The sequence below is a fragment of the Chiloscyllium plagiosum genome, chromosome 12 (genome assembly GCF_004010195.1).
Source record: "Chiloscyllium plagiosum isolate BGI_BamShark_2017 chromosome 12, ASM401019v2, whole genome shotgun sequence".
Classification (NCBI taxonomy): Eukaryota; Metazoa; Chordata; class Chondrichthyes; order Orectolobiformes; family Hemiscylliidae; genus Chiloscyllium; species Chiloscyllium plagiosum.
The window spans coordinates 61,265,727-61,283,861 of NC_057721.1; the positions used below are offsets into that span (position 1 = coordinate 61,265,727).

Consider the following 18,135-nt stretch of genomic DNA (forward strand, 5'->3'; position numbering starts at 1 on the left):
AGTAGCTTTATCACTGCATTAACAGCAAAACCAAAGGCACTGAAGCAACAATTTTAAATGAAAAACTCTTTTCATCTGTCTCTAACACGGATTATGTATTGTACATTAAAGTACCTTTATAAAATTACAACCTGTTTTAATAAGTGATAGATAAGGCAAATGAGACAGTTGCCTCTGTCAGTTGTGGGACAGCGTTTCGGAGCGTGGAGGTTATGCTGGAGATGTACAAAATTTTGGTTAGGCAATAGCTGGAGTACAGGAAGATGGTGATTCTCATGCAAAGAGTGAAAAGGAGTTCATCAGGATGTTGCCGGGGTTGGAGCATTTCAGTTATGAAGAAAGGTTGGATAGGCTTGGGTTGTTTTCTTATGAGCAGAGTAGGATGAGGGAGGAACTTAACTGAAGTGCAAAAAGATTGAGTACAGCTAATGTTCACCTTCATTGAAAGGTCAATAATAAGGGGACATAATTTTAAGGCAAAGAGCAGGAGGTTCAGAGGGGATTTGAGCAAAGAGTTTTTTTACCCAGAGGTGGGTGAGAATGCGTATAGAGTATGAGCAGGTAGGGAAAGAGTTAAGTTTTGAGTTATGTGAAACAAGAGGTCCAGCTGAGCATGACTCAAATCAGATAAGAACTTGCATTTAACAATGGAGTGCTGGAGGCAAGGGTAAGCGTTAACAAGTTGAAAAAGCATTCATTATTTAACAATATTGGAAGCATTCAGTATGTAAGGTCAGTTAACAAGGGGACAAGTATCCATTATGTGAAGCCCGTTAACAAGGTTAAGAACATTCATTGTACAACAGCAGAAGGCTTAGGCTCTACTATTGACGCTCGCTGATTGTAAAGGTTACCCAATCAATATGTATGTTGCCTTATCTGAATGCTCCTCCCTGTAAAATGATTATGTAATTCATTAAGAAACTGTTGTTTGAGAGAAGACCGAGAACTCATGTCTCTGCGCACATGTGCAATCGTTCTCTCTCCCTCCACAGCCGGAATAAAGGAGGTAAAACTATATCACGTGTCTGAGCGTTTTGCTTCTATTAAAGTGGGAACAGGACGACAATGGGAATCTGGAACGCTATTGAGTGTAGTAGAGGTGAAAAACCTCAACTTTTAAAAATTACATATATGAGGACTTGAAATGTCATAACATTCAAGACTATGTGCCAGGTGTTGAAATGAGATTAGTGAGATAGTTGTGGCTTTGGCACAGACTCAGTGGGCTGAAGGGCTTCTTTTGCGCTGTGTGACTATGTTTGTAAGAGTCAGTGAAAGACTATTTCACATAACTTCAAGATTTTTGCACTACAATTTTTTTTTCATTCAACAGGATTAGAATTAGATGAAAGTCAATTTATGTTGAATGTATTTTAAAACATTAGACACAGTTTAAGCATGATCATAGCAAATAAGCATACACCTCAGAGCAAGTTAACATTAGGTATTGCATTGTCAAACTATAGAATGACGTAGCACCATACTGTTCAGTTATACAAACCGAAATTGCTCTCCATGTCCAGGTGATTAAATAGATAAGGCATACAATTTTTAACACTCAGTGCAATTAACATTTCTCTAACATTGCAGCTTGCTGATTGCAAACAAAACTCAAGGAGCAATTACTCAAAAACAAAATTATACCTCTTGAAGGTGTATTGATCCTATGGGGAGGATTATTTGCCCCACGTTGCTCAGTTCCTAAACGTTGGTCTTGTTCCTGTTGTAAATTTCGGATTATGCCATCCAGCACACTCACTTCCATGTTTTGTTCATCTTGATCACTTGTTTGCTGCCCAATTACTTGTTCCACAACATTACCATCACCTATTAACAGACCAACATTAAGAAGATATTTCAAACAATAGTTTTTCATAAGGCTGAGCTGTGACTGGGAAGAGGAAGCATGCTGATGGCAGCTATCAGAAGGGGGAGATTAGAGTTGGAGATTGTCCAAAGCATCCTGCACAGCAGGAAGAGGCATATGCAATATAGTCCTGAATGTTTGCTCGGCATTCAGTAGTTGACCTACCATTACTTCACGTTGCCACTCAAATCCACTTAACTCTCAACTTAGTGTTAAAAAAAAACCCAGTCTTAAAAATAGCAAACAGGGTAAAGAATTTTGAAAATTTTGTTCAGTGAAGAAATTGTTCATCTTAGTATGAAATGAGAAGGGAAGAACTACATGTTGGTATGCAGTGTAAATTAGCTTAGCATTGATCACAAATTGATACGGCAACACAGCAAGCAATTAGGAAGGCAAACGATGTTTTAAAAGGGAGGTAGTGAGTGAGTGAGGGGGAGCTGGAAGCGAGGGTGCATACGAGATACCCCAAGGCAGGCTGGGCGCAAGAGAGCAAGAGGAAGGGGGGATGGTGAGAGTGGCCTGAGGGGGCGAGTGGGCAAGGGAGGAGATGGAGCGAACAAGGGTAAGGGTGGGAGAAGAGGAGGGGGCAGGACAGGAGAGTGGGGGCATCAGGAGGGCAATGCAGGCAACGACCAATAGGTAGGGGGGGAGAGCAGGCGTGAAACAGAACGAGGAGAGAGGGAACACGAGCATGAGTGAGCGAGAGAAAACAGGAGCGAGAGAGAGAGTGAATGAGAGGTATGAAGAATGCTGTAAAGGTAGTTGTGATAATGGATCAAAGAGAATGTGGATTAGTAATGGCAGACATGTAAGCATAATTGGATTTTCAGAAGGCATTCAATGAGGTGGCATATAAAAGCTTGTTGCACAAGGCAGGATCATATAGCCTTGAGGGTAATATATTAGCACGAGTTGAGGATTGGTTAACACGGACAGTCAGGATCTTTTTCAAGTTAGAAAGGCATAACTAGTAAAGGGGTACAAGGATCAGCCCTAAGACCTCAGTTCTCTACTGTCCATATCAATGACGTGGATGAGGGGCAGTGTGCCAATATAAGTGGAAGCACACGTTATGAAGTAGATTAGAAACACAGAAGCCCTACAGCACAGAAGCAGACCATTCAGCCCCTCGAGTCTGCAACAATTCTCCGAAGAGCATCCTACCCAGACTTATCCCCCTACCCTATCCCTATAACCCTACATTCCCCCTGGCTAATCCCCCGAGCCTGCATATCCCTATTCAATTCAAAACTGCCATTCCACCTAATCTACACATCTTTGGTCTGTGGGAGAAAACCCTTCAGACATGTGGATAATGTGCAAACTTCAGAGACAGTTGCCAGAGGCTGGTATCAAGCCCAGGTCCCTGGCATCGACAGGCAGCAGTGTTAACCACTGAGCCACTGTGTCACTCAAGTTCAGTGAGTGGGGAAAAATACTTGGCAGACAGAAATATAGTGCAATAACTCAGGAAGACTGACTGGAAAGGAACATCATTTATTGGTGAACACCAAAATGGAGCCGCTACTTGTGGCATTCATAGGCTAGTCCCAGCGCAGGGCAAGATAGTCCTGCAGACATCTTTTTATATTTAAAATGCTATTACACAAACTGAGCAACTTTGTTACCACTAAAATCTCCATAACTTATTTGTCCCCTTTTTCCCTTTTAACTACTGCGAATGTGTTTTTTTTAAACCCCTATTCAACTTGTTCAGAGTTATCATTACACACCTCTGAAGGAAGTAGGACTTGAACCTAAGCCTCTTGCCAGGGGCAGGGACACTATCACTATGCCATGAACATTCATATCTGCTTTTTTTTTTCTCACCTACCCCCTGGACCAAAGGGTCTGTTTCCATGCTGTACATCTCTATGACTCTATGCTTTCTTTTTCCCCCCAAGAAATGTTATTACTCAACTGAGCAACTCTTTCTTTCTTTTTTAGGTAACTACTTTTCTCATCAACCCAGTCAGTAATGTGACTAGACACCTCTGGAGGAAGTGGGACTTGACGTTCTGAAGTCTTGTTCTGAAGGGTCACCTGACCCCAAATGTCAACTTTGATTCTTCTCCACACATGCTGCCAGACCTACTGATACTTTCCTCTGATTTCTGTTTTTGTTTCTAATTTCCAGCATCCACAGGTCTTTGTTTTTTTTTTAAATAATCAGGTAGAATGACAGTGTAGCAAGTCATAAAAAATGAAACGAAATTATTGCTTGGCAGATCGAAGTTTAATATTAGCCAAGTCTCGTTACTACTGTACAGGGTGTTGGAGAGACTGCACTTGCAGTACTATGTATAGCTTTGGACTTCGCAGTTTAAAAAATAATATAACTTACTACAGGGGAGTTTAAAAGACATTTAGATAAGCATATGAATATGCAAGGAATGGAGGGATACAGACCAAGGTCATGAAGAAGGGATTAGTTAAATTTGGCATCATGTTAGTTATAAGAGTCCATTCCTGAGCTATATTGTTCTATGTTCCATGATACACTGGGATTGGAGCTGTTCAAAACAAATTTACCACACTGATTCTTGGGATGAAAGCAGTGACATATCAATAATAGCTAAACAGGTTAGACATTTATTCACTGGAGTTTAGAAGAATGAGGATGATCTTACTGAAACAAAATTCTGAGAGGGATTTCAAATTTGGATATAATTACAGAATAAGGGGACTCTCAAAAGATGCAGAGGTGTTCCTTCTTCTGGAAGGTAGGATCGTGGAGGCTAGATCACTGAAAATATTTATAAAGGATGTAAATAGACTTTAGAAACAGCAGGGAGTGACATCAATACTCCTCTGGTACAATAGAGAAGTTGATGCCTGGGGCAGACCAGCCATGATCTTACTGAATAGCAAGGCAGGCTTGATCAGTCAAATGAACTTTTCCTTTATTTCTTATATTTAAGGTATACAGGCTCTGAAATGCACTTAAAACCAGTGTATATGACTGCTTCTAATTTCTAGCATCCACAGATCTTTTGTTCTTTTTTAATAATCAGGGAACATGACGGTGCAGCAAGTCATAAAAAAGCAAGTTTCTAGTCAAACGCTCCATAACGATGCAGATGGCTGGCATTCATCAATAATAATTCTGAGAGGTAATTAGATTCTCTCTTAGTGAGCATGGTAACTTTGTGGCACAAATGTTACTTGCCACTTATCAGGTGCCAACCCAATCTTTTGGGAGTTGGATTGCTTCAGTATCTGAAGAGTCACATAGTACTGAACACTGCAATTATGAAACATCCCTGCTTCAGACCTTGTGGAAGAATCATCATTGATGAAGCAGTTGAAGATGGTTGAGCTGAAGGCACTTCAGAGGGACTTGGATTGAAATGATCACCAATATCAGTCATTGTTTCTTGATATCACATGGTATGAACTGAATTAGTCAAAACCCAGCATCTATGATGACATGGCCCTTAGGTGATGGTTGAAATGGATCAGTGAACTCTGCTGCTATCTTCTCCATTGAGGTTGGGAATGTTCATACAGTTTCCTTGTCCTCCCATGTGATGTTTAATTATCCACCTCCTTTCAGGCATAGATGTAGCAAGGCTACAGAATTTTCATTCTGACCTGCTAGTTGTGGGATCATTTAGCTTTATCACATGCAACTTCCAAGTTTTAACATGTTCAGAGATCTATTATGTCACTTCACCAGGTTAGCATCCTATTTTAGTTATGCCTGGTGTTACTCCTATTGCGCTATATTGCATTCCTCATTGAAATTATATCATTTCAACTATGAGAAAGTGAGGACTGCAGATGCTGGAGATCAGAGTCAAAAAGCATGGTGCTGGAAAAGCACAGCTGGTCAGGCAGGATTGTCGACGTTTTGAGCTTAAGCTCTTCATCAGGAAGGTGAGGGTATCCCATTCCTGATGAAGAGCTCATGCTCGAAACGTCAACTCTCCCGCTCCTCAGATGCTGCCTGACTGGCTGGTTTTTCCAGCACCACACTTTTTGATGCTGATATAATTTCAAGACAGGATAACGAGAGACTTCGAGGAGTGTTTTGGTGGTACTCGCATGCACCTGTTACACTTATTCTTCTAACTTAAAAGTCACTGGTTTTAAAAATGTTTGACATAAAACCCAGTGAAGTCTCTGCAGTCAATCCTATAGGTGGGACATATCACAGCGATCATTTTATGTTCTTAATCATTTAGTTTTTAGAAACAATAGTGAAACACCATTTTTAAAGACCTTTCTAAGACTTGGGTCTAAGCTAAGCCACTTACTTGTTGCCACATATCCAAGTTGTGGTATGAGCTGCTCATCCAGACATTTCTCACGACCCGGCACCAATCGTTGGTATTCCGTTCGATGAGGATTTCCGTCCACATCCACTAGGAAAGGTGGGGGCATGAGATGGGGAGCCTGTTGAGTTTGCTCATCCAAGACAAAATTGTTCCCATCACGAATTAAGGGACGATAGTCAGTATGGAAAAACATTTGTTCCGGAATCTGCAAGCAAGCAAAGCACATTTTCACCTTTTGAAAAAAGGTCACTGGACTCTAAATGTTAACTCTGCCTTCTCTCCACAGAATCTGGATTAGTGGTGCTGGAAGAGCAGAGCAGTTCAGGCAGCATCCAAGGAGCAGCAAAATCGACGTTTCAGGCAAAAGCCCTTCATCAGGAATAAAGGCAGGTGAGCCTGAAGCGTGGAGAGATAAGCTAGAGGAGGGTGGGGGTGGGAAGAAAGTAGCATAGAGTACAATGGGTGAGTGGATGAAGGTGATAGGTCAGGGAGGAGGGGGTGGAGCACTCACTGCCTTTATTCCTGATGAAGGGCTTTTGCCCGAAATGTCGATTTCGCTGCTCCTTGGATGCTGCCTGAACTGCTGTGCTCTTCCAGCACCACTAATCCAAATTCTGGTTTCCAGCATCTACAGTCATTGTTTTTACCTTCTCTCCACAGATGCTGCCAGACCAGAGTTACTCCAGCAGTTAAGTTTTATTCCATGTTTTTATGTATTTGTTTCTGTACAGAGCAAAGTACAGACTCTACTATTCAAGTCAAACACATGATGCTTTGACAAACAAAACACTTTGGTAAGTACTACAATCATTTTCCAATTGGTTTTTATTTTAATTATCCAGTTTTGCATTTCATGATCTTTTTAGTTTGAACAGAAGTGAGTGTATTTAAATATATGGCAATTCCCAATATGTTGGATCAAAGTGTTGTCCAAACCAAATTACTTAATTCAATCAGCATTCATGTTACAAGTTATTGATAGCCATTTTCACATTAACTACAAAATTGTCAAATTTTTATCTACCCTCTTCAGAGGAACTCATCAAGAAATATAATCAAATAAACATATCTAAGAGGCCATTCTTGGTTTATAAATATAGACAAATTTCAACTTCCTCAAAACTATGCCACCTAAACCCCAGGATTTCATTTGTTCAGCAATTCTTTGGTGCAGTGCTGGCACCTTAAAGTAAAATTTCTTGCCTATAAATGCCTCCACAGCTCACACAGAGATTTTAACTATAAACTATGGATTCATGTGCAGTTCCTTCTGATATTATTGATTTGATATCAGAGCTTTGACCTATTTTGGCGCCAGAATCCTTTGGCCTTTTCATTGTAACTTACTTCCCTGCTTCAACAAAACTACAAGGCCTACCTTTCTTCATGAAAGTCTTTTAAATCCTCTGATTCTTGTATAGTTCGTTCCTTCATGAAGTATTCTGTTATATTTTATGTTTTAAACTTTGTACCAATGCAAGCTGTTATTGTAGATATATGCAAGTATAAAATTCGAGCAGAGCATCACAAGCAAGACTTATCTAGGTCTCACCAGAAATCAATGTACATGCATCTTCCAAATATGCTTAACAGACAGCATTCAAAATCAAAAATACTAATTAGCGAGTTTTGAGAAGATTTGTAGCTCAGGTTGAGGTTCTGGATGTAGGTTTGCTTGCTGAGCTAGAAGGTTCATTTTCAGACATTTCATCACCAAACTAGGTAACATCTTCAGTGAGCCTCCGGATGAAGCACTGCTGGTGTTTCCTGTTTTCTATTTATATGTTTGAGTTTCCTTGGGTCGGTGACGTCATCTCCTGTGGTGACGTCATTTCCTGTCCTTTTTCTGGTGGTGGTGGTGATGGTTGGTTGGTAAGTGGGATCTAAGTCAATGTATTTGTGGACAGAGTTCCATATGGAATGCCATGCTTCTCGGAATTCTCGAGTGTCTCTCTGTTTGGCTAGTCCTAGGATGGATGTGGCTGGTTGATGTTCATGCATCCTGGTGGCTAGTTTTCTGCCTGCTGGTCCAATGTCGTGCTTGTTACAGTTCTTGCAAGGTATTCTGCAAATGGCATTAGTTTTGCTTGTTGTTTATATAGGGTCTTTCAAGTTCATTAGTTGCTGTGTTGGTGGGTTTGTGGGCTACCATGATGCCAAGGGGTCTGAGTAGTCTGGCAGTCATTTCCGAAATGTCTGTCATGCAGGGGAGAGTGGCGAGGGTTGCTGGACGCGTTTTGTCTGCTTGTTTGGGTTTGTTGCTGAGAAATCGGTGGACTGTGTTCATTGGGTACCCGTTCTTTTTGAATACACTGTACAGGTGATTTTCCTCTGCTCTGCGTGATCCCTCCGTGCTGCAGTGTGTGGTGGCTTATTGAAATAATATTCTGATGCAGCTACGTTTGTGGGTGTTGGGATGATTGCTTCTGTAGTTCAATTTTTGGTCAGTGAGTGTTATTTTCTTGTACACGCTGGTTTGTTGTTCCCCATTGGCTCTTCGCTCTACTGCGACATCTAGGAATGGCAGTTTGTTGTTGTTTTCATCTTCTTTAGTGAATTTTATGCCAGTAAGGGTATTATTGATGGTCTTGAAGGTTTCCTCTAATTTGTTTCATTTATTGATGACAAAGTCATCCACATAGCGGACCCAAAGTTTGGGTTGGATGGTTGGCAGAGCTGTTTGTTCAAGTCTCTGCATTACTGTCTCTGACAAGAACCCTGATATCGGAGATCCCATGGATGTTCCATTGGTTTGTCTGTAGATTTTGTTGTTCAAGATGAAGTGGGTGGTAAGGCATAGGTCTACGAGCTTGACAATAATGTCCTTGCTGATGAAGTTGGTGGTGTTTGGTGTGTGTGTGTCTTTAGGTCTTGTAATAGTGTAGTCAGTGTTTCCTTGGCTAGATTGATGTGAACAGGGCTGTTAAGTCAAAGGAGACCATTACTTCTTCCTCTTCTATATTGGTGTTTTTGATGGTCTTCAGGAATCCTTGGGTGGAGTGGATGGAGTGGCATGAGTCTTCTACTAAGTGTTTTAGTCTTTGGTGTAACTCTTTAGCCAATCTCTAAGTTGGTATTCCAGGAAGCGAGACTATGGGGGGAAATCCTGGTTTAGGAATTTTGGGTAATCCGTACAGGCGTGGTGTGTTGGATCTGTCTGGTTTCATTTTTGGAAGTCGGTCTTATTTACTTCTCCAGATTTCTGAAATTTTTTTTGAGTAGGGCTGTGATTCAGTTCTCCAGTTGTGGGATCAAGTCTATCGCCGCTTGTTGCTAAGTGTTGGTATCTGCAAGTAATGCGTTCACTTTTTCAATGTAATCTCTTTGATTTAAAATGACTGTCAAGTGTCCTTTGTCTGCAGGTAGGATAACAATTTTTTTTAAGTCTTTCTAGTGCTTTCCTTTCTTGTGTATGGAGTATGTTTCCTTCCAATTTCCTGTTTAATGTTGGTCTGATAGTTTACTGGGTTTCTTCTGTGAGTTGGTTGTCTTTCAATGTTGTTTCTAATGCTGCTAAAAAGTCTTTCTTGTCCACATCCTGGAAGTTGTAATTTGATTTACATAACAGCCCTGCTCACATCCATCAACATCAACCCAAGGAAATCCAAACATAAATAGAAAGCAGGAAGCACCAGCAATGCTTCATCTGGAGGCTCACTGATACTTAGTATGGTGATGAAACATCTGAAAATGAACATTCCAGCTCAGTGAGCAAACCTACAACCAGAAGAATACTAACTTCTTCCTTTGCTAATTGTAAAACTGATTGTCAATAGACAATAAATGCAGGAGTAGGCCATTCTGCCCTTCAAGCCTGCACCACCATTTAATATGATCATGGCTGATCATCATCAGTATCCTGTTCCTGCCTTATCCCCATAACCCTTGATTCCACTATCCCTAAGAGCTCTATCCAATTCTTTCTTGAAAGTATCCAGAGACTTGGCCTCCACAGCATTCTGGGGCAGAGCATTCCATACACCCACCACTATCTGGGTGAAGAAGTTTCTCCTCAACTCTGTTCTAAGTGGCTTGCCCCTTATTTTTAAACAGTGTCCTCTGGTTTGGGACTCACCCATCAGCAGAAACATGCTTCCTGCCTTCAGAGTATCCAATCCTTTAATAATCTTATACATCTCAATCAGATCCCCTCTCAGTCTTCTAAACTCAAGTCTATACAAGCCCAGTCGCTCTGATCTTTCAGCGTAAGATAGTCCCGCCATTCCAGGAATTGACCTCGTGAACCTATGCTGCACTCCCTCAATAGCCAGAATGTCTTTCCTCAAAGTTGGAGACCAAAACTGCGCACAATTTCCAAGTGCAGTCTCAGCAGGGCTCTGTACGGCTGCAGAAGGACCTCTTTGCTTCTATACTCAATTCCTCTTGTTATGAAGGCAAGCATGCTATTAGCTTTCTTCATTGCCTGCTGTACCTACATACTTGCTTTCATTGACTGATGTACAAGAACACCTAGGTCTCATTGTACTGCCCCTTTATCTAACTTGACTCCACTTCGGTAGTAATCTGCCTTCCTGTTCTTGCCACCAAAATGGATAACCACACATTTATCCAGATTAAACTGCATCTGCCATGCATCTGTCCACTCACCTAGCCTGTCTAGGTCACCCTGTATTCTCCTAACATCCTCCTCACATTTCACCCTGCCACCCAGCTTTGTGTCATCAGCAAATTTGCTAATATTACTTTTAATACCTTCATCTATATCATTAATGTACATTGTAAAAAGCTGCGGTCCCAGCACTGATCCCTGCGGCACACCACTGGTCACTGCCTGCCATTCCAAAAGGGAGTGGTTATAGAAAGAGCACTTGATTATGTTGCTTTTATATTAAATAAAGAAACATTACTTGGCTTGCTTCATTTGACATACAGGGCAACTGCAGATTTTGCCAATTAAAATTAAAGAAATTGGAAGATTTAAAAAACAGACCAACTCAAAATAGTACCTTTTCATACAGTTTACTGCATCCAAATCCAAATATAAGCAGATGTCCATGTGAATCTGTGCAAGCAAAGTGTTGGCCATCTGGTGAAAATTTGCAGTCAAATACAGCACCATGACCTTGGCCTTCAATCTATGAAGGAATCATACACAAGTAATTTAAACATTCATTTCAAAATTTTGAAAACTAGAACAATCAAGAATAAGTTAGACAAATAGAGTATTGCCATTTTATAACAAGAATGGAATACGAAAATCGAAAGTTCTACCGCAGATGTACCAAGTCTTAGTGAGAAGAAATTAGCATTTCATTGAATCTTAATCCCCTTGTTGACAAACATACAATTGTGTTAGAAATGGTTTAATGAAAGTTCACTCGACCCATTCTAATGATGAATAGCTTATTTTACAAAAGTTGAATAGGTTGGACAATACCAGTGGGGCTTAGATAGGGTGGGGCTTAGATAGTGGATGTTTCCTGTAGTTAGGAACACTGGAACAAAGGGACACTGTTTAGGATTACGAGAACTCCTTAAGACAGTTGATCAAAAGATTTTCTCAGTGTCACCATGGAGACTCAGTCACTGAAATTACTGAAGGGAGGGTTTGTTAGATTTTTGATAGACAAGGGAATCTAGAGTAAGAAAAGCAGGTAGCAAAGTGAAGTTCAGACCACTAACAAATCAGCCATGACCTTACTGAATAGCAAGACTATTTAAAACATCCTACTCTTCATCTCATTTCCTATGTTCCTATTAGCAAAAGATATTCTACTTAGCAAAAATAATCTCACTTAGATTAATAAATTCAAGTTCATCCAAACTGAATGTAAATGCTGAACCCCTCCCGCATCTGCTTAACACACCTACCATGTTAAAGTAATTGTGAGATTTTATGCCTTTAGTGATGTCCCAAATGAAGATATTGCCATCATGGCCAGCAGACAAAATAATTCTGGAGTCAAATGGATGTGGCTCCAAAACAAACACCTCATCTTCATGACCCTAAAAATGTGGAACAGAAGCTTATCAGCATATAATACCATTTAAAATGAAATCATTTATGACTGACAGCTTTTGACAATCTTTATATTTCATAAAGACCCTGTGATACATCTTAGCTCAATTAAACTAGATTCTCCTCCTCTACCATCCAGATACACAATTGTTATAATTTTAGGGTTCTGACACAAGCAATATTGTTTTGTTGTATTTAAGCCATTTGCAGTTGTTGAACAAACTTCTTGCATACCTACAATGCATGTGTTAATAGTTTCGAGCACAACAATACTGAATGCTCAATAGCAGATTTTCTCAGCATAAAAACCCATGATATTTATATATTTATTTCTGTGAACATTTGTGCGCTAACTCTAGTTCAGGATGTCAGATCGAGGACTCATTCTAAATACTAAACTGCATCATGCACAACTGCCACAGCATATCACCACCTTTTGGTCAATCAGTATAAATAGAGTAAAATGGTAGAAATAAAAAGGTGTTCAAACACAGATGCAATGCAGAAATTAAAAACATGATTATTTCATAAAAGTCCTGCTGCTTAATTTGTTGAAATAATAAAATGTTTTTTTTAAAACATTTTGTCCATTTCCCAGTTTCATCCTGGACATTTTAGAACTTTCTTCAACTTAAACAAGGAAGACTTGTATTTTTCACATCCTCAGGACAACCAAAGTGCTTTACAGCCAGTGAAGTTCAATCATTGTTGAAAAGCAACTAAATTGACAGGAAATTCACAACATGCTCCCAGAAATAGCAAAGAAACCACGATCAGATAACGGAGCCAAATTCAAAAGCCCCTTAAAATAAGCATTGAGATCACAATGTAATATTGACATGTCATCATGAACTCTGATTCAGGCAGCAAGCCAATTTTGTACAGCCTGGTGAATTTTTGACATCTGCAACAGCCAGCATAAATGTATTGTCAAGAAGCAATGCATCTCTGCTGAGCGATGCTATTTAGTTGATCAAACCAACCTTGAACATTTTTTCTTCATTCTTTCATGGGATAAAAGTGTCACTTTTGCCTATTCTCAACATTACTCTCGAAAAGGTCATGGTGAGCCACTTTCTCGAACCACTGCACTCCATCTGGTACACATCCATCAACAGTGCTGTTAGGAAACAGTTTTGGGTTTTTACATAGGAATAATGACCAAGTTGCAATTTAGCACCAAATCAGAATAATGTGTGACTTGGAGGGGAGTCTGCAGATGATGTTCCCATGTGTGGTACACTTTCCCTTTCAGCTAGCTGGGATCACAGGATTGGAAGGTGCTTTCAAATAATGATGATTTGCTGCAGGGGATCTTGCATTGCTACTACAGTGTCTTAGTGGTGAAGGAAATGGGTATTTAAGATGGTTCATGGGATGATGATCAAGAGGGCTGCACTGGATGGTGTTAGACTTGTTGAATGTAGTCAAGTGGACAGTATTCCAGCATCTGCAGTCCTCACTTTTGCCTAGTTGATTTTAACCTTACTGCAAATCCTCTTGCAAGGATGCCTACCTTGAAGAAGTTCTCCTCCTCTCTCCACAAGAATCTGAGAGTCTCTCTCTCTCTGCAACCCCTAGGTCATCTCCTCTGCCCTGAAACTCTTCAACCATTCAAAGTTTGTGAGAAGATTTGTAGCTCGGGTGCTCGTTGCTGTGGTTCTGTTCGCCGAGCTGGAAGTTTTTGTTGCAAACGTTTCGTCCCCTGTCTAGCAACATGAATTTGACTGGGACAACACTACCATTATAGGGCAAGCCAAACAAAGAACAGCCAGGGAATTCCTAGAAGCATGGCACTCATCCACAAACTCCATCAACAAACACATAGACCTGGACCCAATATACCGGCCACTACAGCGGACAGCTGAAACTGACAACCGGAAGCGGCAGGGACAGGCCACTATAAATGCCGGAGGAAACACCACAGAAGCGCTTCACAGGAGGCTCCCAAGCACTGAGGATGTCACCTAGACAGGGGACGAAACGTTTGCAAAAACTTCCAGCTCGGCAAACAGAACCACAGCACTCTTCAACCATATTCTGAAACTTCACCAGCTTCCTCATTTCACCCGCACCTTACCCCAGTTCCAACCTTCCAGCACAGCACCATCCTCATGACCTGTCCTACCTGCCAATCTTCTTTCCACCTATCCGCTCCACCCTCTTACCCTGGAGACTCCCTACCTTCATTCCTGATGAAGGGCTTTTGCCCAAAACATCTATTTTCCTGTTCCTCGGATGCTGCCTGACCTGCTGTGCTTTTCCAGCACCACTCGAATCTAGACCCCAGTATTTAATAAAACACCTGTAGCATGAAGATCATTGATGCATTTTTTTGGAAGCTGGTAATGGTGTGGGTCAGGACTGGTGTTATTCAATTGTGAAAACCCACTTCTGACCTGCTCTTGCATAGCATTTATACTGTTGAACTAATTCAGTTAATGGCAATCCCAAATGCTGATGGTGGGGATTCAATTAATCTGCCATTGAATGTCATGGGGAGACATCACTTGTTGGGCATGGTCAGCACCTGGAACTTGTACGGCATAAATGTTACTCTCCACTGTGAGCACAACCCTGAACGGTGTCCAGGTCTTGCTGCACATGAACACTGCTTCAATCTCTAGAATCCTAACAGTACTGAACACATTAAACATCTGCACTTGGGATGAAGGAAATGTCAGCGATTAAACAGTTGAAGGATGGTTGTTGGTAGGATATTAGCCTAAAGGATCCCAACAGCCCCAATCCAGCAAGATAATTGGCCTCCAACAATAACAATCAACTTCCTTTGCACCAGATATGGCTCCAACAACTGAAGAGTTTTTCAAGACTATTATCATCATCATCCCCGGTCAACACTCAGACCCAGCACCCCTCCACCACTCCCTTCAATGAAGGCAGATGCCCTGCTCCCACTGGGACTTCAAGGGTAACCACTGACCAACGCCATCCTTTGCCCCAGCAAAAATTCGGACCCACAAATCCCCTCCCCCCATTGACTGAAACTTGGATTCCACAACATCTCTCACCCAACAACAAAACCTGGTTCCAGAAACCTGTTGACCCCCTCCAGCTGAGACTTGGGCCAAGCACACACACGCATACACCCCCCCCTTCAAACTCCCCCAATTTGCATCCAGCACTCTTCCTCCTTCAGCCAAGACTTCAGGTATGGTCATCACCTTATTCAAAATCACCACAAAAGCGAACAGTCCTTTTTTTTTTTAAAGAAGAAGTTTACATTTTCTTTCCCCACAGTCACTCAGAGGATTTCTAACAATCGGTAATGATCAAAGTCTCTTGCATTATCAGTGAAACCATGAATAGATTGTCCAAACACAGGATCCTTTTCTCCTTCCCTTGTTACTCCTCCAATCTCAGATTTGGTAAAGACAGCATCTGCGACTAGAAATGAAGCTCCTCTCAGATTTTGTCTCTTTCACATACAGAGGTGAACTTTATCTGATTAGTCATCCAGTGACTGAATCCTCCCAGGTAACTTGAAGGGTTGAAAATGAATTTGCTCACCACTTCTGAAGTCTGAATTTCACATCTTACCCTCTCACACTGGGTACTGTTACTGATTTCAATATCCAAATTACACAGAGCTTGCATATACTGCCATTTATTCAAATCCATTAAAAGTCATCCAAACAGATCACATCACATTCATTGGCACATTTCCTTCTCCCTTGTAGGGCTTGATGCTGTTAATTTATGTCCAACAGGTTGATGCACTGTGCTTAATGTATGGGTGAAGAGAAAAGGATTGTTGCTGCTTTCAGATACATTACTAGTTAGCAGCAATGCAAAACAGACAGTCAAAGGTATACACAAGTCTCTCCCAGTCAGTCTAGAGTCAGTCAGCACGGAAACAGTCCTTCAGTCCAAATCGTCCACACCAACCAGATATCCTAAACTGATATAGTCTCATTTCTCAGAATTTGGTGTTTATCCCTCTAAACTTTTCTAATCCGTATACCTGTCCAAATGTCTTTTAAATGCTGTAATTATACTCACCTCTTTCTACACACTGCATGGAAAATGTTGCCCCTTAGGATCCTTTTAAATCTTTCCCCTCTCACCTTAAACCTCTACCCTCTAGTTTTGGACTCTTCTACCCTGGGGAAAAGACCTTTGCTATTCGCCTTATCTATACCCCTCATGATTTTATCGACATCTCAGCTTCTCCGGCTCCAGAGAAAAAAGCCCCAGCCTATTCAGCCTCTTCCTATAGCTCACAACCTGCAGTCCTGACAGCATCCTTGTAAATCTTTTCTGAACCCTTTCAAGTTTAATAACATCTTTCCTCTAGCAGGGAGATCAGAATTGAATGCAGTATTTCAAAAGTGGCGTCACCAGTGTCCCGTACAGCCACAACATGATGTCCCAACTCCTGTACTCAATGCACTGACCAATGAAGACAACCATGTCAAATGCCTTCTTCACTATCCTGTCTACCTGTGACTCCACTTTCACTGCACCCTTAGGTCTCGATTTGACAACACTCCCCAGGACCTTAGCATTAACTGTAAAAGTCCTGCCTTGGTTTGCCACACCAAAATACAATATCTCACATTTATCTACATTAAACTCCACCTACCACTCCTTGGCCCATCTGATCAAGGTCTCGTTATATTCTGAAGTAGCCTCCTTCACTGTCCACTATATCACCAAATTTTGGTGTCATCTGCAACATACCAACTATACCTCCTATATTCACATCCAAATCATGTATATCAATGACAAATTGATCCAACACCAATCCTTGCAGTACAGCCCTGTTAATAGGGCTCCAATCCGAAAAACAACCTTCCACCACTACCACCCTCTGTCTCCTACCTTCAAGCCAATTTTGTATTCATTTGGCTAGATCTCCCTGTATCCATTTGATAAGCTTGCTAACCTGTCTTTCATTCAGAATCTTGTCCAATGCCATGTTGAAGTCCATATTGACAATGTCTACCACTCTGCCTTCATCAATCTTCTTGACTTTGAGAAGCCACAAGTCAATGTAAATGCCAAATACAATTGCCATTTTCAAAACAACTCAATTGGATTCTTCAGCACGGTGACATGCAGAAGCTGGGCCTGCAGGCTGAAGCTTCAGAAGAATTTTGTGGTGACTTGGCCCCCTGAAATACAGTAAACAGGTCCACTAGCACATGGACATAGCCTGACAACCATGAACCAAATTTGTAATTCAGGACAAGCACTATTTTTTGGGTACCTCAGAAGTTGACAAGGTGCCACATAAAAGTTTATATACAATGTAGGATCACACAAGGCTGCAGTAAAATATTATTTTGGATAGAGGATTGAATAACAAGGTGGAATGTCTTTCTCTTGTTGGCAAGCTGTAACCAGGCGTGCCACAGGGTTCAGCCTTCAGGCCACAACTATTTACAATCTGTATTAATAACACTGGATAATGATATTGGACGCATGGATAGTGCTTGTGGTGCAGAGGTAGTGTCCTTACCTCTGAGCCAAGAGGTCTATATTCAAGACCCACCTACTCCAGGGGTGTGCAATATTGATTAGAAAATACCTAAAAAGTAGAGGAGCCAGATTTACAGATGGTACTAAAATAGCTGATAACTAAGTTGCAATGAATAAATAAGAAATTTACAAATATATATGGATAGGTTAGACAATAGACAATAGGTGCAGGAGTAGGCCATTCTGCCCTTCAAGCCTGTACGACCATTCAATATGATCATGGCTGAGTATCAGTATCCTGTTCCTGCCTTATCACCATAACCCTTGATTCCACAATCCTTGAGAGCTCTATCCAACTCTTTCTTAAATGAATCCAGAGACTGGGCCTCCACTGCCCTCTGGGGCAGAGCATTCCACACAGCCACCACTCTCTGGGTGAAAACGTTTCTCCTCATCTCTGTCCTAAAAGGCCTACCCCTTATTTTAAAGCTGTCCCCTCTGGTTCGGGACTCACCCATCAGCGGAAACATGTTTCCTGCCTCCAGAATGTCCAATCC

At 41.2% G+C, this 18,135-nt stretch overlaps 1 protein-coding gene across 3 annotated transcripts in view; it reads right to left on the bottom strand.

Annotated features, from left to right (window-relative positions):
* Positions 1-18,135, bottom strand: part of brwd1 (bromodomain and WD repeat domain containing 1) — a 213,785-nt gene that overhangs the window by 133,231 nt on the left and 62,419 nt on the right. For all 3 annotated transcript variants that reach the window (XR_006313234.1, XM_043701210.1, XM_043701209.1), the window contains exons 15-18: positions 11,986-12,120; positions 11,121-11,249; positions 6,133-6,358; positions 1,648-1,830 (exon numbers count right to left, since the gene is read on the bottom strand). Coding sequence is in view for 2 of the 3 variants with exons in the window: in XM_043701210.1 (XP_043557145.1) it covers positions 1,648-1,830; positions 6,133-6,358; positions 11,121-11,249; positions 11,986-12,120 (673 nt within the window). In the remaining variant the exon portion in view is untranslated. The remainder of the gene's footprint in view (positions 1-1,647; positions 1,831-6,132; positions 6,359-11,120; positions 11,250-11,985; positions 12,121-18,135) is intronic.